The sequence below is a fragment of the Ruditapes philippinarum genome, unplaced genomic scaffold (genome assembly GCF_026571515.1).
Source record: "Ruditapes philippinarum isolate M1 unplaced genomic scaffold, ASM2657151v2 ctg4020_1_1_1_1, whole genome shotgun sequence".
Classification (NCBI taxonomy): domain Eukaryota; kingdom Metazoa; phylum Mollusca; class Bivalvia; order Venerida; family Veneridae; genus Ruditapes; species Ruditapes philippinarum.
Window position 1 is genome coordinate 48274 of NW_026867016.1, and position 25094 is coordinate 73367.

Here is a 25094-nt window from a genome sequence, read left to right on the forward strand (position 1 = left end):
AATGATGTCCAACACAGTGTTAATTTTACATTCCCCATAACCCTCTTGTGGCTGAGGGTTTCCCCTTTAAGGGTTGAGGCATCAGAATTGCAGCCATTGTTTATCCCTGTGTGATGGTGAGAGGCAAGTAAATGGGTTCAAATTACTGGAGTCTATGCATCTCTTAGCTCCAGCAGGTGAGGTGGTTTGACCCAGGGTGTTGCTTTCAGTTTTTAACACACAAGGTTAGCAAAAACCATTTTTAGCTCGACTATTCGAAGAATATGAGAGCTATTGTAGTCGCCCCGGCGTCGGCGTCCGCGTCCGCGTCCGCGTCGGCGTCTGCGTTGGTTAAAGTTTTTTGTAAAGTCAAATATCTCAATAATTACTTGAGATATTCAATTGAAACTTACAATACTTATTTATAGTAACAAGGTACATCAGATTGACAAGTTGGATAACTCTGCCTACAATATTGACAGAATTATGCCCCTTTTTAACTTAGAAATTTTGGTTAAAGTTTTTTGTAAAGTCAAATATCTCAATAATTACTTGAGATATTCAATTGAAACTTACGATACTTATTTATAGTAACAAGGTACATCAGATTGACAAGTGAGATAACTCTGTCTACAATATTGACAGAATTATGCCCCTTTTTAACTTAGAAATTTTGGTTAAAGTTTTTTGTAAAGTCAAATATCTCAACTATTGCTTGAGATATTCAATTGAAACTTACAATACTTATTTATAGTAACAAGGTACATCAGATTGACAAGTTGGATAACTCTGCCTACAATATTGACAGAATTATGCTCCTTTGGAACTTAGAAATTTTGGTTAAAGTTCTTTTGTAAAGTCAAATATCTCAATTATTGCTTGAGATATTCAATTGAAATTTAAAATACTTTTTTATAGTAACAATGTACATCAGTTTGCAAAATTGCATAACTCTGCCTGCAAAATTTGAAGAATTATTTGCCCCTTTGAAACTTAGAAATTTTGGTTAAAGGTTAAAGGTCTTCAAAGATATTTACTTGAATGTTTACACATGCACTTAGGGTCATAATTGGAGGGTCATAATTGTATGTCACTGACCAAGTTTCATAACTCTATCTTGCATTAAGGCTGATTCATATCCCCTTTTCTACTTAGTCTCTTGGTTAATGTTAACATGCAAGTTTTACATATCTCAATAACTATTAAAGATATTTATCTAAAACTTCACATATGCATTTAGGGTCATAATTGTAGGTCACTGACAAAGATCCATAATTCTATCTTGCATTTAGGCTGATTTTTCTCCCCTTTTTCAACTTAGAAATTCATGGTAAAGTTTTGCTTGTAAGCTGTTATCTCAATTACTACTGAAGGGTTTGTGCCTTTTTTGGGACAATTTTATGCATTCATAATAATAAAGCAGTGATTTACTTGATAAAACATCTTAATTAGAATCCCTTTGTACCTTTTCTGTCAAATTTTTGTATTCATAGGTAATTAGTATTATTATACTCAATAAAACAACCTTGTGACATTACCTTCCGAATAGTCAAGCCAATACTGTATAATTAGACTCTCTCTAAGGCCTATAACATGAATTTATTAAAAAAAAATTAGACCTTTTGTGATCTTAAAAAATTTAACATTATCAAGGCTCTTTTACTATCAAGCACTTAGAATAGTCGAGCGTGCTGTCCTTCCGACAGCTCTTGTTCTTGTTTCAATTAAACATGATAGAAATATTTCACATAAAGTCTATGTTTGCAAAATTGGATAGAATTTGCTACAACATTTATATTTAGTAGACAAAACTTTTAATACAAAATTTTCATATTAAGTCATTAAAATATGACCCTGACCTTTGAAAAAAGAACCTATATCAATGTTATGCAATGGTAAAGTGTGGACCCTGTAAGTAGGGTGAGAAAGGGAGGTACCTATTACCTTCAGCAGAAGCATATAAATACATCAAGCATTTTAACGTCTCTGCATTCAGTTATATTTCTTGTGTTTTTGTATCCTATTTGTTTTATAATAAAGTGAGTTTTACTAAATGTGTTTATTCGTCTTTGTCTTACCATGAAACAATAGGGGAGACAACTTGCTAGTGTTCACTCTGTCTATCTCTGACGTGGTTATTTCTCTTACTCCATGAAAATACTTTCCATGAACTACCTTAATTGTCCATTTCTAATAATCAGGTTAGTTGATAAAATAAGAATTTCACCACACAGAGCACATGTCAATGTTTGTTAATGTATTGTTATTCAAATGAAAGGTCAAAGTAGGGATTTATCAATTTGAATATAAATTTATTAACCAGATAATAATTAACAAAATGGTGTTGAAACCATTCATTTTATGATTATTTACTTTATTGTTGTGCAGTTTTTTTTCGATGTACAAACTTAAATTTAATTATAATATATAGACAACATTTTGCTTTGAAAAATAACTATGTACAACGTGTATCCATGCATAAAATACGAGTTTTTATGGGACATTTAGCAGAAAATGTAAGAGAAGTGCATCTGCCATTTTTAACTCGACTATTCGATGGAAAGGTATTGAACTCACCCATGCGTCGACGCACAGAATAGCCGAGCACACTGCCCTACCGACAAATCTTGTTTTGTTTCATTTTAATAGTAAATAACCAGGAAAATTAAGTTTATACTGGGAAAACTGCCCAGTTTAGTATCTTAATAAATACTGAAAAAATATGTTTCTGAAATTATCGTAATGTACACAGATATGTGTGTGTGATTTGTGGCTGAAGATTATATTTAGAAAGTAAAAGTCATATGAAGAAACATTGGTTGTGACCATAGGAAGGCTCGAACATATGTTCTCCGGGTTGAGAGGCAAGCACCTTAATCACTTGTCCATCCCTTCATTTGAGTAGTTAAGACTTATTTATTAATGTAGTTTAGTTTAAAACATAACAACATTTACATGTACCAGTATCGTTTCAATGAATATTTTACCTTGGCTTTAAAAGCATGTCCGACGGAGCTTCCGTTATATCGTTGAGGCGAGTGAAATTGTTCCTAATGAAAAGCCTTTTACAAGTACGAATATCAAAAGTGACCATTAATTTCTGTGTGTCAAGAGATGTTTTATATTCTACCGTTATTTCACGCCAAGCTTTTATCTCCGTTTTACGCACCATGTGTTCGCAATTAAGACCATTTCCAGAGAGTTTAAAGCGACACGTGGTGATTATATGTGAGCGTTCACTCTTATCTCAATAATTAGTGATTCCCTGTAACAAATTCATGTCTGAAATACTGGACACAACAAGCAATAACTACTTTAAAATAAACTTCTTTCTCTTTAAAATAATACTTCAGTTTTTTTACAGTAAACAATTCATGTTTAGAATAGTTTAACATTTCCGATAAGGACTGAATATCTGATACGTATGTAATATCACTTTTCTTCAATAAAAAAAAAAGATTATTGCATTAAATCATAATCAAACAGTCTTATATAACTTATATAAAGCGTTATCAGTGTATGTTCTGTTGTTCAGCTTTGCAGATAACTAACTAGGTACAGTCCTTGAGTTAGTTTAACGTTTCGGCCAGCCCTCTAGACCATTGTAAACTGATTGACCGTAACCTTTCCTGAAATAAACAGAAAATAGCTTTATGATTATATCACAAATAACTTTAAAGTTGTGTGCTGCAACATGTAGAGAGAATGTAATGTAAATCTCCATATTGGAAATACATATTCAGAAGGGTTGTTGTTAGGGGAGCGGTGGCCTAGTGGTATAAGGTCTGCCTCTCAACCCAGGGATCATGGGTTCGAGCTTATAATCGAGTCACGACCATGTATCTTCATATGAAATCATTACTGGTTGGTTCCAGGAAGCTGAATCGAAAGCGATTAATATAAGTTGCAAGAACTTCTTTTGCAATCGAGCTTAAATAAATATGTTTAAATGTCAGATCTAGAGCTGAAATTAGTAAGTTTTACAAAGCCAAGATCTCGGAGTGTTATCTGTTCTATTAAAATCCAAGAATAAATATCAAAATGTTTAGATGTAGATACATTGTTCTCGTACAATCACGCTAAATAATCATATACTTTTAGCAGCGTCTGACATTACGGATCACGCCACTCGATTATGATACTGTTGTTTAATATAATACAGTCTGGTAAAAAATATACATGTTCATGTGACAATGGCACAGTAATTATTAACGATTGAAAATACCTAGATATTACTTTCGCAATGTTATTTGGCAGAAGAATGAAAGGAATTGTTTACCCTGGTTCAACGTCATCTCTTTTCCTGTTCACGCATGCGCCGATCATGAGCGACAGAAGCATGAATATTCTCATTACTATAGCCAAGAACAGCGATTTGATTGTTGAACAATTGAATCCCGTTTTTCTCGGACGTCCATGAATGACCATGAGATAATGATCAAACTGTTTCTTGGCGAGTTGATCATGATCAAAAGGATAAGGTGATCCGATTCTATAGGCAGCCGAGAAGCCTGACATAACGGCAACCTCGTGAGTGTTGACCAAAGTATATGATCCACAGAAATAAGAATGTCGCTCACCTTGAATGTATCTCATTAATGGGACAGTAAATGCAAAATGGCGCCACGTGTGTGAAAACTGGCGCCACCAATGTTTTAGCATGATTTTCTCGGGATTGACTTTGTTTAAAGTCCATATATCCGAGGATTCATCGTCCAGATAAATGGTTTGAAACACGTGTTGATTTTGATCCCTAATTTTTTTCAACTGGGGTTGATAATTCGATAAATCAAAGGACATTTCAATCTTAGATGGATCATCCGGGTCGGTGCGGACGAGATACTGGTCCCTGTCTTTATGTAACTCATAATGAGAGTTCATGTAGTCTTCGTCATCGTGTGTTATAATCAGGTCATTGAAATATCTCACATTACCCAGCGTCTTACGTTCCATGTAACTTGGATCTTTCAACACTTTAAGAGCTGTTTCTGCATCACACGCAAAAATAATCTCGTCGAATTCTTCATTTGTACCATTCATATCTGTTACATAAACTTTCCCACGCTTTCTCTCCACACATTTAACCGGCCTGTTGCGGAAAAACTTGGCACCGGAAGTAGATATAATAGTTTCATACATATTCTCCAAATTTGGAAACGCAAACATTTCCGGAGTTTGACTCAAAAGTCTTTTTGTGTCGTAGTCAAATAATCTCAAATCATCATCCAAAAATACGCGTGCCATGATTGCAGTCGATACGTTAGGCGTCTGGTTGCCGGTGCCGAAGAACAGCGCTGTAAGTGGAAAAACCATTTCGTTCATAAATTCATCAGAATATCCGAACCATTTCAAAACCTTTGCAATGGGAAGGAATATAAAAATAGGTTCAAATCTGTGAATTAATTTCAATGTCTTCTCAAATTTTGCGATGTCTTTGCTTAATCGTTGTGTAAGTTCAGAATCGGCGTAGTTTGTCCATGCTGTTTTTTCTTTACCGAAAGAAATCATCATATGAACTGGGTGTGTATCAAGACCATGTTCTTGAAGTATGTTTAACGTGTTCCTATATGTCGGTGTCCCGCCTTGTACTCCGTAGTTTACATATGTGCCGCGTTGTTTCTCTAAACTTGCAGTAGCAGCAACACCGCCTATTAAAATTGAAAGAAACGTGAACTGTCTGACTGTCTGATATAAAGTTAAAGTGTATAAGTCTACTGTCTGTAGTCAACAAAGTTTTATTTTATTTTTGACAAAGCATATAGTTCCAAAACACCCGTATGAAAGAAATATGTTTGATAAGGGAATGATGCATGTACGAAATTTTTGCCTAACGTTAACCCCCACCACCTGCTTATAATATCATATCAGCATAATATTTTGTTCAGGAAACAACATGATTTACATTTTTAAAATTGTATAGATATTTTTCAGAAGATATAGCCTTACACATTTTTTACAGGAGGGCGAGGTTCGTTGTTTAGAAGTTATATTGAAATTAATATCACGTGTAACAGTGTGTAGTATAAGTTTATATCGGTCACATGAATAATGTCCGAAATAACACCTTGTGTACAGCTTTATGTTATTAGAATGATAGGATGATTTGTGTGTGAACTGTCTTCTGTATAAGGTCATACTATCTTGTTTAAAAGAAACATTATGTGATACAGTCGTACTCCTCTGATGAATGCAATAACGTTCAAAGGCACTGTAAGCCTCAGAAGTTCTCTCACTTTTATTTCGCAAAAACTTCTTTTTTTTTTTGGTAACTCATTTGCCACAAAGATGAACTATATTTTTTCTTCTTTGCCATGTTGGCAATTGGTAAAAATATAGTGAATTAATATTTTGTATGGAAGTCACAGTATATAAACAAGTGAACTTCCTGTTATCGCAAGTAATGTACAAGCTCCCAAGTAAGATACCCGTGATCGGAAGTAACATGTACTTTTACTCCCAAGTCAGGGTACACATTGAATTATATATAGACTCACAAGAAATGGTACAGTGATTTTGTTTATATACTGTGGCAGTAAAATACCACTATATAACATTTTGCTACTGTAACGACACATTAAATTACTGCACATTTTAAGCTACTTTATTCAGTTGTTAAACATCTCAATGCTCTAAATATATTAATAAAACATTATTAAGCACTAGTTTCAAATTTCTAAAGAAATTAAAAAAAAATATATGGATTTTTAAGGCATAATTAACGATCAAAACGGCGAAATAGTCTTGCCATTAAGCCCCCAAAAATTAGTTTGGATAAGTAAGTATATGCATTGCTATCAATACCAAATGCATGTATTCTGATGTAAATAAAGTTGTAGATAAATGTATCTAAATAAAGTTGATTAACAAACAAAATTACCCGGAACTGATCCTTTCTCCCAGATTTGAACATCAAACTTCTCACGATTCTTTCCAAGACTATAAGCTGCAGACGTGCCAGCTGCCCCGGCTCCCACAATCAGCACCCGCTTTAATGGGTTTCTACTTCCGGGTTCTTAAATACATTAACATTATACTGTTACATCTGATATTTTCGCGGCTCTAGCATTTCTCGAACTCAACATTCCGAACTAGTCTTAAAGGTTTAAGTATCTTGAGTTTTATAACATTTATATGATACTGTGATACTTATAAAACATTTACTTTCGCGAAACTTTATTATGCTATAATTTGATAGAAAATGAGCTACATACTAATGGAACTTATTAAATATTTAAATTGAACTTTCGTTGTTTCAAACTTGAACATATCTGAAGCTATTTAATATTGTGTAAACTGGTCTTAATGCAGTCGGGATTTGAAAGAAAAGATTATGATATTGTTTCCTTTCTTTTAACATTCTTATGATCACTGTATAACCAGGAATGGAGTATATAAATCACTCTTAGTCAGTAATTTTAATTGCGACGGACGCGCCGTCAGGCGCGTTCAGAGCTAAGTCATCTACACATGGGATTTCGTCGGCTACAATCGCGCAAGGTGTCCTCAGCCGATTAACAGCCCAAGAAATAGTACATGAATTTGATCCTTTAAAACACCGATACTTTGTCGGGATATCTTAATATCTTCCATATTTAGCCTTTTCAATTTCAAATTAAGTTATCCAAGTTAAAATATGAACGTATTTGATTAATAAAAACGTTGTAGTCCCGTAGTATTATTGCGCAATATGCAAATTACTGCCGAAACCATTTACCGCTGTCGAAAAAGTAGGACAGCAAATTATACTATAATAAAGGTGTAAGCTCTGAGTTCCAAGAAATTATTAGTAGGAAATAAATATTTCTACATTATACAAAACATTATTATTAACAAATCAAAAGTTTTTTGTGACTCTAGAATAACTCGCGCATTAATATAAGAAGAACTATTTTCGTGACTCATACCGCGGGTTTAGCTGAATATTCAGCAGTTATTAATAAATTAGATACAGTACAATGGTTAGTATAAATATTTATTTTTTAAAAATGCATGTAACAAGAGAGTTTTTCAACACTTTACCACCATGAAGTCTTTCATGGTAATCTTTATTGAAGGAAGTTATAATATCAGTTCTACTTCCGATTCTTGTGGTTTGTTTACATATTTTTCTAGGTCACGATATGAGTTAACCTTCGCTATTCTAAAAATAGATTCTGCTTCACTTGTGCTGATTTTTGGACAGGCGATTAGTACACATTATAAATGTAATAAACCAGCGGATTACATGCAATACAAATGACTTATATTTTATTGTCTATATGCCCACTATGATAACACGAAGCAATTCTAAATAGCATTCTCACATGTATAATGTATTATGCTTGAAGTTTATTTGCATGGTTTTATTTTAGAAATATTTCGTTGTCAGTTTTTTCTTCTATTTACATATCATTTCTTGGAATAATTAAATCGATATATCAGGACACTGATTTACAAGTTTGACCTGAGTTTTTAGGCATACATTTCATTCTGTATTTAAATGCTTGAAAGTAGAAAATCTGAATTATATCAGTTTGGGACACAAAATATGTTGCTTTACAAATTTCGAACTTGTATGGAACAAATTTTCTCTGTTATATATTTTGTGTTTTGTGTTTTGTTTTTTGTTTTGTTTTTCTAAAAAAAGCCTTAATGTCTCTCCGGTTGCATGTCCGTCGCATTCAGTGCTGCAGCACTTTGATTATGTTACTGTTGTATGTTATATGTTAATAACTGTCCTAGAAATTGTAGTACTAACAATTTGAAAGTGATATTAACATCTAAATGGAAATAATTCCGTTTTGTAAGAGGTAAGTTACACGAAATTTCTTTACCGTTATATTTCTTGTTCATATCTTTCGGTGCCCAAGCATCGCTAGCAACTGTACCCGTATCCGATATGTTAACGACGGTATCACGGGATTTAGTCGTGTTAGTACCAGGCATATCTGTGACCTGCAAAGAAATTAATTAATTAACATATAATATTACAATAAGTACAAAGTCTGACGAACTGGAATAGCCACAATGTAGTTCGATAAATGCTTGAAAAATTTAGATCCAAATAACATTACGTGCAATATTCTCTTCATTTTTTATATTGTTTTAATATTTTATTTTATTCATATAACTTCTAAAACCAAACAATTTACTTACTCATTTTACAAAGAATAAAATATAATTTGAAATGATCATTTATAATTATATATAAATATATAAACCCTAGTATGTGCCTAACTTAAATTTGTTCCTTACACTTTTTATTATCATGACTTTTATTTCTATTTCTATTTTTTATGCAAGTTGTATTTTACAAAATAGATTAAAATTCATCAACTAAAAAAGTTTTCATCATATTTGCGATAAAATAAATTTATTTAAACTGAAATTACTATTCTGCATAATCATGCAAATTTATTTATATTGTATATAAGTGAAAAAAGGTGAACTTACCTTTTCAAATCCGTCGCTGTTTATGAAAATCTTATTTTATATTTTCTGTACTGATCGAAACTTTTAAGTTGTTTTATAATTGATTTTATAACATACTACCTAACAGCATGGCATACAACGTGACTGTTCTAAATATAGCACGCGGTGACTGGCGGGTCAGTACCCGTTTAACACCGTATTATATATAACCTTAACTAATGCGAACATTTATAATATACTTTTAAGTGAAATATTTAGATATATTGATTAAATAAAATGCGTTTTTGTCATTTTCTGTATTCTCACGGTAAAATCATTATCTATGAGAGGAATAAGTCTGTAAATGAGGGGAATAAGTCTGTTTATGATAGGAATATGTGTGTCTATGAGAGGAAAAATTCATAAAAGAGGGGAATAAGTCAGTTATGAGGGGGGGGGGTATGTTTATGAAGATAATAAGTTTGTGTACGAAAGGAATCGGACTTATAAGTCTGTTTATGAGAGGAATAAGTCTGTTTATTAGGGGAGTTAGTTTGTTTTTGAGAGAAATACGTCAATTTAAGTTGTTCGTGACAGGATGGATTTAGCTGTTAACTTAAGAATGTAACGTGTTCATGATATATGCAAGTTTATTTATTTATGGGAGTGCAACATTTCATCGACATTACGCTGCATTCAGTATTCAAGAAAAATGCAGTGATAAATGATACACAAAAGAGCATGTACTTTTTCTTTTAGGGGTTTATAAAATTTTTCCCCGGAAAATTCTATACTTTTTATAATTAAAAACCTTCTAGAAACCTAACTTCTTTTCTTATAGATATTGCCGTACAAGGATAACATATAACAATAAACTTCCTCACGGACAGAGTTAAGTTTGTTTACATTATCTATGGTACATTTATACGATTTCAGCATAGTACTGTTACAAACTGTAACAACAGGTTAAAGAAGCATGTACTAGTATGTCTCATCCATACGACAATTTAATAAACATTTTGTATTCAAACAATGATTGAATAATCGACAGTATAAAATTACAATATCAACTAATGGATACACGGCAAATTGATGTCCGCTGTGGGAATACATATTTGCATATTTTTCCTGTTATTGCATTCTGAAATTACTGACCATTAATTCAGTGTACACTTCCCCTGTCATGACGACAAAAAAGCTAGATGTATGTGTTTTTATCAATAGTAAAATTGTTGAAAAGTAAAGGTATTTTATTTTCTAACGAAGGGTTAAAATGGTCGATGTTGATGATAATAATGATGATGCTTTTGATAAAAATGATGATGATTTTGATAAAAATGATGATGATTTTGATAATGGTGATAATAGTCAAGATGCTGATGATAATAATGATGATGATGGTTTTGATGATAATAATAATGATGATGATGATGATAAGGTTGCTGATTCAAATTATAATGATGATGGTGGTGATAAAGATGATGACAATAATGATAATGATGTTGTTGATAACGATTATGATGACGATAAGAATAAAGACGATAATAAAGAATAAATAAGACGATTGGTATGATTATTATGATGATAATGATGATGAATAATGATTATGATTATGATGAGGATGATGATGATTATTTTATTTTCTGAAGGTAACATTCTAATATATGAACATCATTTTACATCGATATGGCAATTTTAGAAATTAAGATTTTCTCTATTCTGTAACCAGTTCTTTGTGACAGTTATAGACATTAGGGGATCAAAACCTGGCTTCACCTTGCTGTGTCATTGCCATCTATCAGTAGCTTTAAACATTTTAACACGAGTCGGTGGGATATCTGTTTGCCTAGTTCCCGCCCATGGACATGTTCTCGAGGGACGGATATTCCGATCAGATTTATTTTTTGCATACTCATATTTCATAATATTTTAAACTCTTTATACTAATAAAATAAATGTCCATGGAAATTTATGCCATTGCACCCGTAACTATTTTTTTACAAACAGCGTATGAAATTACTTCATTCAAAACGGTAAAGTTACTTCACCCTAAGCGTGCCTTTGTAAAGCACGCAACTCATCTGACACCCCAAGCCAGACGAAATTTCCAGAATAAGTAAAAAACAAAAACAAAACGGGAACGCCAATTCTATACACACGACAGTGTAACATTTGGTGCAATGCTTTTGTATGTGCTTAAGATAATGATGTTAAATTGTGTAAATTAATCATGTACAAAATATACAATACAATTTTAATAAACTTATAGTGTTACAAAGAGTGCGTTTTTTCATAATTCTTAAATAACGATAAATTTACCAGACGTATTTTAAGTGCCGTTTCTAGACTGATTCACGGGACAGAACCTAACGGCTTCCGGTTGTTTGTAATTGAGAACTGTTTTATAACGGAATATACATATCTCGGATGACATTTATAAGAAAGATATGTTTCTCTAGAGAAGTTTGTGTGACAATATTTCACCGTTATACTTCATATATACGAGCAATATTTTCATATTACAAAACACGAAGTAAGATTTACTCTACAATCTGCCATACCTACGGGAGTATTATAATAGATTTATCTCGTCTCGAATAACCTAACATGACTATGTTATCAAGTATATATTTGATAATTGAAAAATATAGAGCATACATATCAAGCATGTCATATATGTCCCTATTTTACGACTATATAAAGCTATTTTAGCCGGTAATATACGACGTTAAATAGGACATGATACTATATTATTGCTGAGATTTTCTTCATATTTATCGAATTAAAATTTAAACTTAGACACAGACAATGTTTGGCAATGATTGGGAGATAATTTAAATCATATATGATTACAAATCATATATACTGAGTATACAAATTACAAACTATGTTACAATATTCAATATCCGTTATTAAGATACGCAAGTAAGTCCACATGTGACACTAAACATTTCCGAAATATTACCTAAAATGCACCCCTTTATATACACGAAATACATCTAGTGTATGTCCCTATAATTATCAGAATACACTTTAATACTGCGTTACCTAATATTACTAGCTTTTACATATTTAAGCTATAGGTAACTTTTGTGAAAAAATATCAACCTAAAATTGTTTTTATAGACAAACAGTGTATACTCCAACTGGCAATTTAAGACCATCCATGTCATTAAATGGTTTATTTTGAATTGCAAAATGCTGCCAATGTACCCACATGCAATGTCCACGCAATATAAGCAAAAATAAAAAGAAAGAAATGTTTAGCCTAAAAAATTGATCAATTCACGGGGGCCAATTAAAACCTAATTGTACAGTAACCTAAGACAATACGAAATAGGTAGCCCTGGAAAAGAATGTTACGCCAGCAAAGTGCCTGCCTTTAAAGCCGCCACTCTGAATAAGGAGCTCACACATCCTAGCACACTTATCTCGGCCTGCCTGCCAAATCGTGTCACTCACCTTGGCTTTAGAGAACAAATCAGCAGGTGGTTTTCAGTCGTAGACGACAAAGATGATGTACCGAAGAACTGGGTAGTTTATAGTTATATACCTACCAAGCTGCAAATCATCTGACGATGCCCCGTGCCTTCTCTGCGACGTTTAGGGGAAGAAAGAAGCTATAAAATTAATTCATGTTAATTGCATCATTTATAGTGCATTTTGGTCATAGTGAATGATATCATCTCCTATCTGTCTGTCAATAATAGAAACCCTTTTCTATGCAACTAACACATTGTTATCTTTTCTATCCTATAAATTACTAGTTTAAAGTGGATTGGTCTACAATTGGCACATTTTTCAAAAATATATATTTCAAATATTTATGAAAGCAATAAATATATATCACGGGGATATTCTTATAAAATATTGTTGATTGAAAATAAACTTTTGGTAAAGAGATTGAGTATTAACATTTAAATGATGAATACATGTAATTTATAACCTTTTTGTTATCTGCTATATAAATAAATGTAATATCGAATCATGAATATCACTAATATCACATTTACCAAGATTAATTCATAACTATTTTGTGCTTTGTTGTTATGTCTGTACGGAAGAGCATGAGTGTCAGGTGTATGTTTTTTATTAACTCGAAATTTCGAGTTACTAAGTCGAAAATTCGAGTAAGTAACTCGAAATTTCGAGTTAGTAACTCAAAATTTCGAGTAAGTAAGTCGAAATTTCGAGTTAGTAAGTCGAAATTTCGAGTGAGTAACTCGAAATTTCGAGATAAGTAACTCAAAATTTCGAGTGAGTAAGTCGAAATTTCGAGTAAGTAACTCGAAATTTCGAGATAAGTAAGTCGAAATTTCGAGTTAGTAACTCGAAATTTCGAGTTAATAAAAAACATACACTTGGCACTAATGCTCTTCCGTATGTCTGAAACTTGACACCATCAACATAATTATTTATTGTATTAGATACCATCTTATTATTAACCAATTCAATTTAACGTCCCAATTTTGCATAAAAGTACGTAAAGAATAAAGGCATGTTTATAATGAAAGAGTGATATTTCTTTTCTTTAAAAATGTTACCTAATATCAGACAATCGTAAAGCTCGAATGCACAATTCGGCATGACAATGACAACATTTTCCTCTCGGCCGGCTAGTTTGGAAGCGTGTACTATTATCAAGATTTGTGATAGTCTTGCCTGACGTTAATTGAGTCCAACATTACCTTATAATATCTGCAGTAAATGTCAGTTAATTCATAGCAATGATATGTTCCTGATTTGCGTAACGTAAATATACAAACTAAATTTATAACCTGCCTGTGATCTTGCATCACTAGCTCTGGTCATTAGGTGCGGTGTTTTTGCTATAATTATTTAAATTATTTACGTTTTATTTTGCCAGCAAAGGACTATGCTCCCGCATTTAACGTGTTATTATTCTGATAAAGCTATTTAATGAAATGCGTCAATAAAATTTGGGCTCGTTAATAGATTTGATAAAATACGTGTTGTTGTTGGACTTTTTTATGTTCTTTTATTTATATGAAAGTAATCTAAAATTAGTCCTTTTATGAACACAAGACACTTCTGTTATACATAAAAGAAATATGCTATATGTCCCCTAAAGTACATGAAATACATCCGTATATGTATGATAAGATGAGCAGTTTTTAGTAGTAGGTTTATTACTTGTTAAGATTACGGATGATAAGTTCATTTATACTTATTGTCCATGTCTTCTCATTAGTTTATAACTTACGTGTAAAAAATTCACATAGACGAAAAGAAGCTATATCATTCAAACGTTCGTGCAGACATTTTTAACAATAAAATAACCCCAGGGTGTCATGACTGTAAATATATTGTGAAACTACCACCACTACAACCAATACCACTATCACCACTACATTACCACTAACACCACAACTACTACTACTACCACTACCACCGCCAACACCACCACTCCCCCTACCACTACACCTATCACTACCACCACTACCACTACTACCCCTCACCACTACCCCAACCACTACCACCACTACCACTATCACTACCACTACTAGTTCTACCACTACTACTACTAGTACCACTACCACCAACAACACAACTACTACTACCACTACGTCTACCACTACTTCTGCCACTGATACTGCTGCTGCTCCCGCCACCACCACCACCTCTACCACTACCACGAACGTCACATGCGACATTTAAATTATAGCTTTCGGGACGCTGTTTTGAAGAAGGCTTAACAGTGATATTGTGTGTGAACTTTTGAAAATAGTGTACAATATCACTGCTATTCCTTCTTCAAAACTATAATTTATAAGTCGCCAGTGACGTTTGTGGTAGTTTGAAACAACACAGAACAGTTTTAGTTTTTTGTTTTTATTATTTTTTTTCCAGCTAAAATGTACATGAAAACCATCTCAAATATTTCCCAAACAAAATATAAGCATCGTATAGTTTATATATTATAAAGGTAGTTTCAATTTGGTTTGAAAGGATCATCCGATAATTTCTGTCTCAGTACAAACACTGAAAAAGAAAGTATATGAAACAAAAAAATTAGGTAAAGTGATTGTTTTCAGTATATTTTTTTTATCAGTGATTAAGGCTCTTGTACATGTTTACAAGGCAAACCACTTGCCCCTCAACGTTGTGGGTTCGACTCCCGACAGGGACTTTGTATTCTTTCATGTGAGGAAGCTATCCAGCTAGCTTACGGAACGTCGGTGGTTCTACTCAGGTGTCCGTTCGTGCCTGAAATAATGCACAGAAAGGCACCTGAGGTCTTCCTCCACCAGTAAAGCTGGAACGCGGCGATATGACCTATACTGTGTCGATGTGATATAAAACCCAATCAAACAAACAAACAAAACATGTATACAGTCTAGTGATTGATGACCAAACTTATTTATAAATTCAATTTGGACATGAAATAATTAATCATATATTGACCATAACATTTTAATTACAGAACATTTACTTTATCTCACAAACTGGGTGATGCTTGCGATCACATGGGTAGTCTTCCCAAAGATAAGCATGATCAGAGTGGTATTCGGCAAATGTTGCACAATCTTCGTTGTCTCCTTTATCTGGTTGTCCCGGATACCAATCTGTGAAACTCACTATTTCATTATTATCATACCATCGCCAGATACCCTCAATATCCATGTCACTCATACCCAGCCACGACCTCCCAGCTGCAACAAACATTCACATGGTAAATACATTAAATCAAAGCACAGAAGGCGCTGAATTTGTTTGGGTCTCAGAATGTCAGAACGGTGAAGGTTGTGAGATTATAAACCAATTTGTTTGTATAGTGTCACCAATGCTGCATGTTTCCAGTGTTGTAACTATAGTAAATTGGCTACAAGACAAATTGGCACACTGCACTGATATTCAATTCAATGTTTATTTGGCTTAAAAAAGTTTCCTGAATTGATTTGAACTCAAGACCTCTCGCTTCCAAAGCTGACGACCCAAACAAATAAAAACATTTAGTTTGCCCGTTTTATTTTTTTTATTGCAACAGATAAATGTCACTTCAAAATAATAAATGTCTTCTGAAGTGATGCTATCAGAAATCCTCTGTACCACTTGTAAACAGTGTGTATGTGTTAACGTAAACCGTTTGCATAAATTTGATTGATAACATTACGTAGAACTAAAATATTGGGAGCAAATTTGAAGTCTAATTTATTCACCAAAATGTAGCATTATTCATATGACAGTTTAGTTATCGTATGTTAGGACAAACGCGAGTCGCGCAAATGGCCAAAATTACACGACCGAATAGGTTTTGGAAAAATAGGCCTATTTTGGCCATCGGGAACATGGTGTAAAACGTAGCATAATGTTGATATTTTAAAACGTATTATGATTTATAGGTCGTTAGACAATTCATGGGGTTTAAAGTGGTGACTTTCAAAGTTTTATTACTAAGGTAAACAATGGTATCAAGAAGAACACAGTATCAGCTTATCATTTTGCGATAATTTTGTTGTTTTAGTAAAATGTTTTGTCCAGTATTACTATTATAAACTACGCCGGTTGAAGACCATTTCACTTTTCACTTTAACATACCATTTGTCTTGTGCAGATAGTCCTTAATGAATGTATTTTCCAGAGCATTGTCCACATGTATAAGATGTGAATTGTGCTGTTTACAGAAATGCTGAAATGAAGACAAGGTAAACCTATAAATATTGTGGAATAGTAACACATTCTTTCATTGTTTTTTTTTTCCTGAACTCATTTTAGAATTTAATGTGAAATTCTCCCGGATGCCTTCATTAACGCTTTTACAAAGGCAAAACGAAGAAAGGGTTTAAAGGTTTAAATAAATGCACTTTATTGTGGCATTGTACGAGGGAATTTGTTAAATTTACTAGACATTAATGTCAACCCTGAGCTATAATTACATGTATATACTAAAAAAAAAGGACAAAATAGAAAAATGATATTTTCATTTCAAACAAATACGGATGTAAATAATTTATCAATCTACATTTTCTCCTGCAATGGTATGGTTTCGTTTGTAAAGCATGAACTAATTAAAACTGATTTTTTAGATAATTGTAATACCGCTGATTCAACGAATGAAAGTAGTTGTTGGAAGCCAACGAAATAGCATGATCCCTGGAACCTAGTCCAGCCAACAGGACATATGTTGTTGCACTCACTATTCCCTAATAACAACATAAATAATTAATGATAAAATAACCACAGATTTCTATTAATGTTGCTACCTTATCATGGAATGAATTTCCAATTTCATTAAATTCTGAACACAATTGAACATGGAATTGTGGGATATGAATATATCGAAAACATTGTATATACGAGTACTTATATAAAATTTACTTGACATAAAGCTATACTATGCTCAAAATTGATATTAGAAAATATTGATACTCGTAATTTCTGTAAAATAATAAACATAAACATGTCTTAACTCCAAACGAACTTGATACTCGTATATTTAAAACTCTACATACTGTAGGGGGTTGAATATCAAATATAGAGTCATTGAAAAAAACTTGACAGTTTTTAAAGTACGTACTTTACTCTACCTATTACAGGGAACGCAGCTTCCCCTACATAGTTTATTCTTTCTTTTATTCAAATTAGACATATTCAGTAAGAATTTAATAGGTTTCAATAAATTTCTTTCCATGATTGAAATATTTAACTCAAGGATGAGCATAGTATATCTTTAAAGTAAGGTTAAAGTACTGCTATTATAAAACGGAGCAATCCTGACATAGTTCTTTATTTAATGATATTTCACATTAGTTTGTAGCCAGGTTATATCATGGCAAGGAAGAACAGTGACATATAACGAAATATATAAATGCTTCAAATCTTCAACGATTGCAGTAGTTTATTGTCAGAGTGGTTCACTTTTTTCTGAGGCATTTGTTAGTATTAAAAAAGTTTAAATCTATTTGAAAATTTTGACAAAAATATATTGATTTAATTTATTAATACAGTTAAATGAAATATTACAGCTATACAATGTATTTTCCAAAGTGACAAACCTTTTTGAAATAATACAAGAGAGAAAACCGTGAATAACAGTGAACATCTCATCTTTACATCCATGTTAAACCACAATCTTATAGATAAGATGTTCATGAACGAGACATACAACTTATCGTTATCTCTGTAAAGGGGGATGTACTTTTTGTATTATGCAATAAAAGATATAAAATTTGAACTTTGAAAACATGTCTAAGATAAGCAAATTAATTTATAAGACTGAGAGAATGTAAATTAATGTAACTCAGTGTTTTGTGTTTTTCAGAAACATGTGTATTGTACTGTGTGGTTCATTATTGATTATCACCTACTGTATATTTTGGTTAGTTTATTTAACTAGAATGCTTCTTTACAGTAGAGCCACACTAAAGGTATAATCTTTATCTTTTCTTTGTAAAAACTTGTAATTTTAAAAAAGGCTTCAAATTAGATACAACAGTACAGTTATGTATCATAATATGTTTAATATGATGTTGAATACTTAAGTCTAGGTAGAAACATTTAGTTTATAGGTCATTTTGATTTTTTTAATTTCATTGTTATTGCCATTATACAAGTGCTATGTTTATCTTTATTTGATCATTGATCTCAGTATTATTGTGATTTATATGTCATATAACATGATCCTTGATTGGAAATTAAAGATATTCTATGCATACTTAAACTATAAATATGCAATTGAATATCTCAACTAAAACAAATCTAGCCAGTCCAGTATTTGTGTGAAGTTGCCTTGTTTTTTTTTAATATCACTTCTTTACTTTCGACAAATATTATGTACAGTAACTGGGAACTGTGCTGTAAGCATAAATATTAGAATGAAAATTGCATATATATCTATATACAGTTTTGTCCTGCTTTTTTTGGCAGTGCCTGATCTACCAACCATTGCTTCTTATAGTTTGTCGCTTGCACTTAGTAAAATACATTCCAGTTTTATAATCTTTATAGTTTTAGTTTCACATTTTAGTTGTCATTTTTAGACATTTGATGATTTTAATATGAGCAGCATTTTGTTCTTAAGTGTAAATAAAACCCATCGAGTACATGTTGTTTAATTTTTACACCTGTGTAAAACAAATGAGTTCACTTTTACGGTATTATTGCTAGTATATATGATATATCTTGATTATAAATTACTCGAAATACGGAACAAACAGTACGAAATTTCGTGCCATTATTTATGTACAACTTCTTTTGAAATAGCCAAAAACACATATAAAGAAAATACAAATTTAGCCTACCTATAGCAACACTAAATAAATCAATATGGTTATACACAGGAGTCATGTGTCTCAATTTTTTACCTATTCAATTAGATGGGTATAATGTCTCTCTAACAGACGTGTAACTGTAACTGAATATCTAAATACACAGGTAAACCCTTTTCTGTTAACGTAAGATAAGAATTTCTGAATTATATTAATAATGATTTATATTAAATCTGTTTTTCTCACAACGATGCTAGCTATAAGTTACTAAACTGAAGAAGATATATGTTAACAAAGTTACAAGTGATGCTGAATTATGAGCTATTTTCCCTCATTTCACCTTCATGTCACTGACATCCGCTCATATTCATGTAATAGGTCTAACGAATTATCCTTATTTATTTACAAAATATCTGTAGATAGAAGGCACATCATATTTGCAATAAGAATGTGCCTATAATATGCGCTATGTCCGTTCTGACTTATCACATCACACTGTTTTAATCACAATGAAACACAAGCTTTTAACATGATATAAATCATAATTTATTATATATCGTCGGTAAATAACCGCATTTTTTCAGTGAATCGAAAAAAAACGACAAATTATTTACAGTTTAACTTCAGGATATTACTTACAACATACCAATAAATAACAGAGCGACACAATTGATCGCAGAACCTGCTTGTATTGTTATTAAGTAATTATGAGGATTTAAATGGGAGATTAATTTGTTGTGTTCCAGTTCAACAGATACGGTTGTTCACCTTACAATGAACGACAACAGATCCCTCGGATTGAGTTGGTAATAAACTATCAATTGTATGACAATAATTATACAAGTGTATTAAATCATTACAATAAAATATTACTTAGGCGTTGATATCACCACTGTCTTTTTAGTTTATGATAGTTAGCTCTGATACATTTATTTGAAGCATAAATAATTTTGTTATTATGGTCAAATGTCTTATAAATAAATGGCCTTACTAGGTGAAACCTCTTTATTTCGGCACTTTATGAGGTCTCACTAAGTCGGCATGCTTACATTATTAGAAAAATCGCGTTATGACTTCAGTACTCATATCTGTTTATCTTTTCAAGTCAACTCATGTTATATCTTATTAGAAAAATCTTAAAAGCCATTCCTTCATTGAATTAAAAGATTCTGGTTTGAAATGGTACTTGTGTCACACAGCGATTGAAATGATATTTGTCAGAGGGGTTACAATGTGCAATGACTGGACGAACCCGGGAAATTCGGAATATATTTTTTCCTGGTTACCGTGTATAACGATGGGGTTCTGGTAGGAAAAAGACAAAATGTTGCTTTTTTTGAAAGATCAACTTTTTGGGGTTCAAAACTGGGTATAATAACAAGTTTAATTTCGTTTTAAAAAGTTTTTGGGGGAGGAATGTTCCCGTTGGATGGGGGTCTAGTTAAAATTGTCAGGGTTCATTTAAAATTGCCCGGATTTCCCTGAAAATTTTTTTTTGTATATTGGGATAAACACACATTTTAAAAGGGTGAAAAATTAAACCCCTTTTAAAAGTTTTTTTTTATAAAGAAAAAGGTACAAAACAAAATATTTAATGTGCTTTTTTAGTAGTTTTTCCCCCCATTGAAAAAAACGTTTCTGTGCATTTTCATTCGCTCTATAGTAAATTAACAAGCATTTTTCCTTCATACAGCTATTTTAGGACAAAAATCTAGGGCAAACACTAATTTATACTTCCGAGGATGAAATTCAATCAATCAGCGCACACTCTCATTTTTATTGGTATGAGTGAAATAATCATGTTATCTCAGAATTTTATGCTCTTCTATTTTCCCAATTTCATATTTCATATGTCAATTTATCAACAATTAATAGATTATTTTACAGTTTTGCTGCATTAATTATTTGCTTTAAATGTTAGCCACACGATCGAATCATCTCAATCATAAATCACAACTTGAAATGCTAGAAAAAAAAAGAAGTTCAATCATACAAGTGTTTTATAACCTCTTTTACTTACAATGTCTGATAAATCATGAAAAACACAAAGAAGCTGCGTTCATGTTAAACTTCTAAATGTGCGCATGCTTGCGAGCGCGTTTGTGTGTTTTCATTCCGGACCACGGCAGTAACAAACATTGAATCTGAATATGTAAAGAAATTATGGTTACATGTATAAATTAATAAATAACCTAGTTACATAATATAAATTTGAATGAGGTAATAAAATATTTAATACAAGTGTACATATGTATCCATTATAAACAAAACGACCAGTATGTATTTTAAAAGACGAGTATATAATTATATATATCGTATTTCACTCAAACGAAAATAACACCCTCTTAATTTTTGTTTCAGCTTTATTTTTGTCTTTTATGTTATATAATATACATGCTGCTTGAAATAGAATCCTTATAAATACATTTAGTGTAAGTTTCCCTCCCGTTTTGTCATTTTAAAGGACTATTGGTAGAAGTTCTTGCTTAGAGTTAAGAAAAAAATATTTGAAAATTAAATATACCAGAAATCCATCAGTTTATAAATTTTTACAATTATTGAACTCAAATAGTAAATATGAATTAATTCAGTTATCCAAATTTGTTAAAGAAGCACTTGCTTTGAGAAACACACTGTTAAATGTTGAGCGTTAAACATCATTATTGCTCATTCTCCTGTTTGTATGTCTTTACTTTTTTAATTTGTAGTATACATATTTATTATTTCATTTTCTTGTTACTAGATAAATTAAGATTAAGAATTTTGAAAATGTCATACTTGCTATTACCATTGTATTGACGTTATGCTTGTAAATATTATTGTATTATAGATGATGTACAATGTACAAATCTTAATAAAGTATTTGTTCTGTTCTGTTCTTATCTTTTCTACCGTCCTTTCAAAGTAATATTAATTTATATGTAAACATATAGGCTACTTTTTACTAAGTCCATATAATCTAATACAGAAACAAGACATTGATGGTGATGGTATATAGTTCCTTCAGTAATTTATTATGCAAATTAGGTAAAATGAAGCTGATGTATATCGTTATATGTAAAATGTTCATGGTAGGAATTTCTATTGGGATGTTATTTTAGATACGAAAAAGACCACATGTGTGTGGTAATTGGGTCAGAAAAAAACTGAAATCCAAAACCTTCATTAGAAATTAAATATAGGGTAGTATTTAGCTAAAAAACGAAATCACATTAAAATTTATGAGATTTTGATGAAGTATAAAATAGCATTTACAAATAAAGCACGTTCTGAAAATAAATCAAAAACGTATTGCTCTGTTAAATCGTATGTCACACGTTTAATCCGCGAAATGAAAGAAATGTTGTACAGTGCCTATAGTTTACCTTGTTTTTAATTTTGTTGTTTTAAATTTGGAGACCAGCGTAACGTTGTGACAAACCTGGATTTGGGAAAAAGTTGAATTAATGGCAGAAACGCTCAGCAAATATTATATTGTGTAAACCAGTTAAATCGACATCGTTACAAGTATTCCTTATAGCAGTATGATATATGTTGCAATAATACCTATGTTACTATATATAGTAACAAAATCTAGGGTATTTCAGGGCCGATATGGCAAGATCTAGGTCATTATGCAATTTCGGCCGCTTTGCTACTCGGCATTATTTTTCCATAATGGGCGAGTGAATGAGCGCACGTGCAGAAGAATGACGTCATCCACTCTCAATGACTTTCAAGATGGCTGCTGACGTTGAATGTAGTCACTTGCACACAATTTTTTCAAGTTTAAATGACACAATTAATCTCAATCAGCAAAGCTTATCATTGAAGATTTATAAACTCAAGACAATACAAGAACCTCAGACATTCTAAAAATGACTTTAGATTGACTGTTTGAAAAGGTCGGATCGTTTGCATTTAGACCGCGACAGTCTTAGAAACCGTTCTTGAAGGCACAAAACTTCGTAAAAACTGGCACAAGATCTAAATATATTTCCCACAAAAATGTGAAGAGTCGGTTTCTGTATTATCGATAAAAACAACAATAAAACAACAATTTCTTATATTTATTTTGTGTTGTCTTGTTTTCGTTGTTAAACTGTAGAGGCGACAAATATTTGTTTACATTGACAACTGTCTGTTTCTTAGAAAGGACGACAACCAAGATTAGCGGCGATGTCTAAACGCCGTATTTCGGACATAGGTATTAAAGTCGTTAATACTTGGTTGCTGCTCGCCATTATGCGATAATAGCCCTCGACTTCATAATGTCCTTCGGGCCTGCGGCCCTCGGGCCATTATGCACATCTTCGGGCCATTATCGCATAATGGCGAGCAGAAACCAAGACTTAGTATTAACCTCTAATAAAGAACTTGCAACTCAAATCGGGCCATAAATTTTATTAAGCTTTAATGCTTTGTGGATACGACGCAGCTCATTTTGCTGTATCCATCATTTTTCCTTCAGATCATATCCATATCTATGGTGTTTTTTTTTCTATATTTTATTTTCTGATTTATCCATAATATCTTAGTCTATGGGTGTAAAGAATAGAAATTATTTGACATGTTTCACTCAACTTGTTTGAATATCAGATGATTCATCAATACCATTCATTGTTTTATCGTTTATATTAAACGATTACATCAGATTATCTTAGTTAATAGACCTTGTGTTCGCAATTAATTTTTGACTATAACTCCAAATCTTTTCGAAGAAGTATTAGGTGATACATGATTTTTATAACTCTGATAACTCAATTTTCACAAAAAAACATATCAATGCGTAATTGACTCATTTTATCACGAGAAAACAATGAAAAAAATGATTTTTTGTGCATTAACACATTGTCTTTGAACATATACAGTTAAATGATTCAGATAAAAAAAGTAAAGTATAGACAAATCATTATAATCAACAAAGTACTTTACAAATCTAATCTTTGATTCAAAAGTATTTTTTGGACATAATTCAGTTCAAAAGAGTTATCAAAACCACACTTCAAGATGAGTGATGGACATGTCCGTTAATTTATAACATCAAAGTGTTTTAAATATGACACAACAGTAGAATGTACAGAGCCGCTATTAGTATTGTAAAATACAAAATGCATCGTTTAAGCTCCTATATGTATTTTTTCGGTATCAAAAGAGCATGCATGTTGTCACTGGAAATCAAATGCAAAATATTTAGTTACTTATAAATCCCTTTCATAGTCTATTGTTTTCGTATTTTGCGTACTTTCGTATTCTGAAATGACAATTTGGCCGCTACCCCGAGCGATTATATCGTAGGTGACACACATACGAGTATACGTGAAGTTTTTTTTTGCAGCTGCTGTGAAACAAATGTATCTATATTATTGTATCCTTAAATGGATCCAATGACTTCGACAGGCATGTAAACATTTTCACTATGTTGTGGATGTCATATGGAGGTCATGTTTTCATTAAGATATTTGTGCAAAAATATCTTTATGAAACTTAGTCTTGATAAACCGAACCAACACAAGT

The 25094-nt window shown here is 32.0% G+C and overlaps 2 protein-coding genes across 2 annotated transcripts; both read right to left on the reverse strand.

Moving 5' to 3' along the window:
• Positions 1-2796: 2796 nt before the first annotated feature.
• LOC132734497 (uncharacterized) lies at positions 2797-9521 on the reverse strand. The gene is made up of 5 exons (XM_060721241.1): positions 9412-9521; positions 8793-8913; positions 6857-6991; positions 4259-5627; positions 2797-3608 (listed from the first exon to the last, which is right to left on the reverse strand). The coding sequence occupies exons 2-5, from the start codon at positions 8902-8904 to the stop codon at positions 3554-3556; spliced, it is 1671 nt and encodes a 556-aa protein (XP_060577224.1). The 5' UTR covers positions 8905-8913; positions 9412-9521; the 3' UTR covers positions 2797-3553.
• Positions 9522-15218: 5697 nt separating this feature from the next.
• Positions 15219-18514, reverse strand: LOC132734498 (perlucin-like). The gene is made up of 5 exons (XM_060721242.1): positions 18387-18514; positions 17431-17534; positions 16930-17020; positions 15824-16043; positions 15219-15372 (listed from the first exon to the last, which is right to left on the reverse strand). Exons 1-5 carry the CDS (start codon positions 18481-18483, stop codon positions 15342-15344), a joined length of 543 nt encoding a protein of 180 aa, XP_060577225.1. The 5' UTR covers positions 18484-18514; the 3' UTR covers positions 15219-15341.
• Between the last annotated feature and the right edge of the window lie 6580 nt (positions 18515-25094).

Excerpts from the sequence above, each read along its gene's own strand:
- LOC132734498 (XM_060721242.1), bottom strand. The coding sequence starts at position 18,483 with ATGAACATCTTATCTATAAGATTGTGGTTTAACATGGATGTAAAGATG. Across the intron at positions 17,021-17,430 it reads TTTCATTCGTTGAATCAGCG|CATTTCTGTAAACAGCACAA; the intron begins GTATTACAATTA and ends TCTTCATTTCAG. Across the intron at positions 16,044-16,929 it reads CTATCTGCACAAGACAAATG|CTGGGAGGTCGTGGCTGGGT; the intron begins GTATGTTAAAGT and ends TGTTTGTTGCAG.
- LOC132734497 (XM_060721241.1), bottom strand. The coding sequence starts at position 8,904 with ATGCCTGGTACTAACACGACTAAATCCCGTGATACCGTCGTTAACATA. Across the intron at positions 6,992-8,792 it reads TATGAACAAGAAATATAACG|AACCCGGAAGTAGAAACCCA; the intron begins GTAAAGAAATTT and ends AATGTATTTAAG. Across the intron at positions 3,609-4,258 it reads AGAGATGACGTTGAACCAGG|GAAAGGTTACGGTCAATCAG; the intron begins GTAAACAATTCC and ends TGTTTATTTCAG.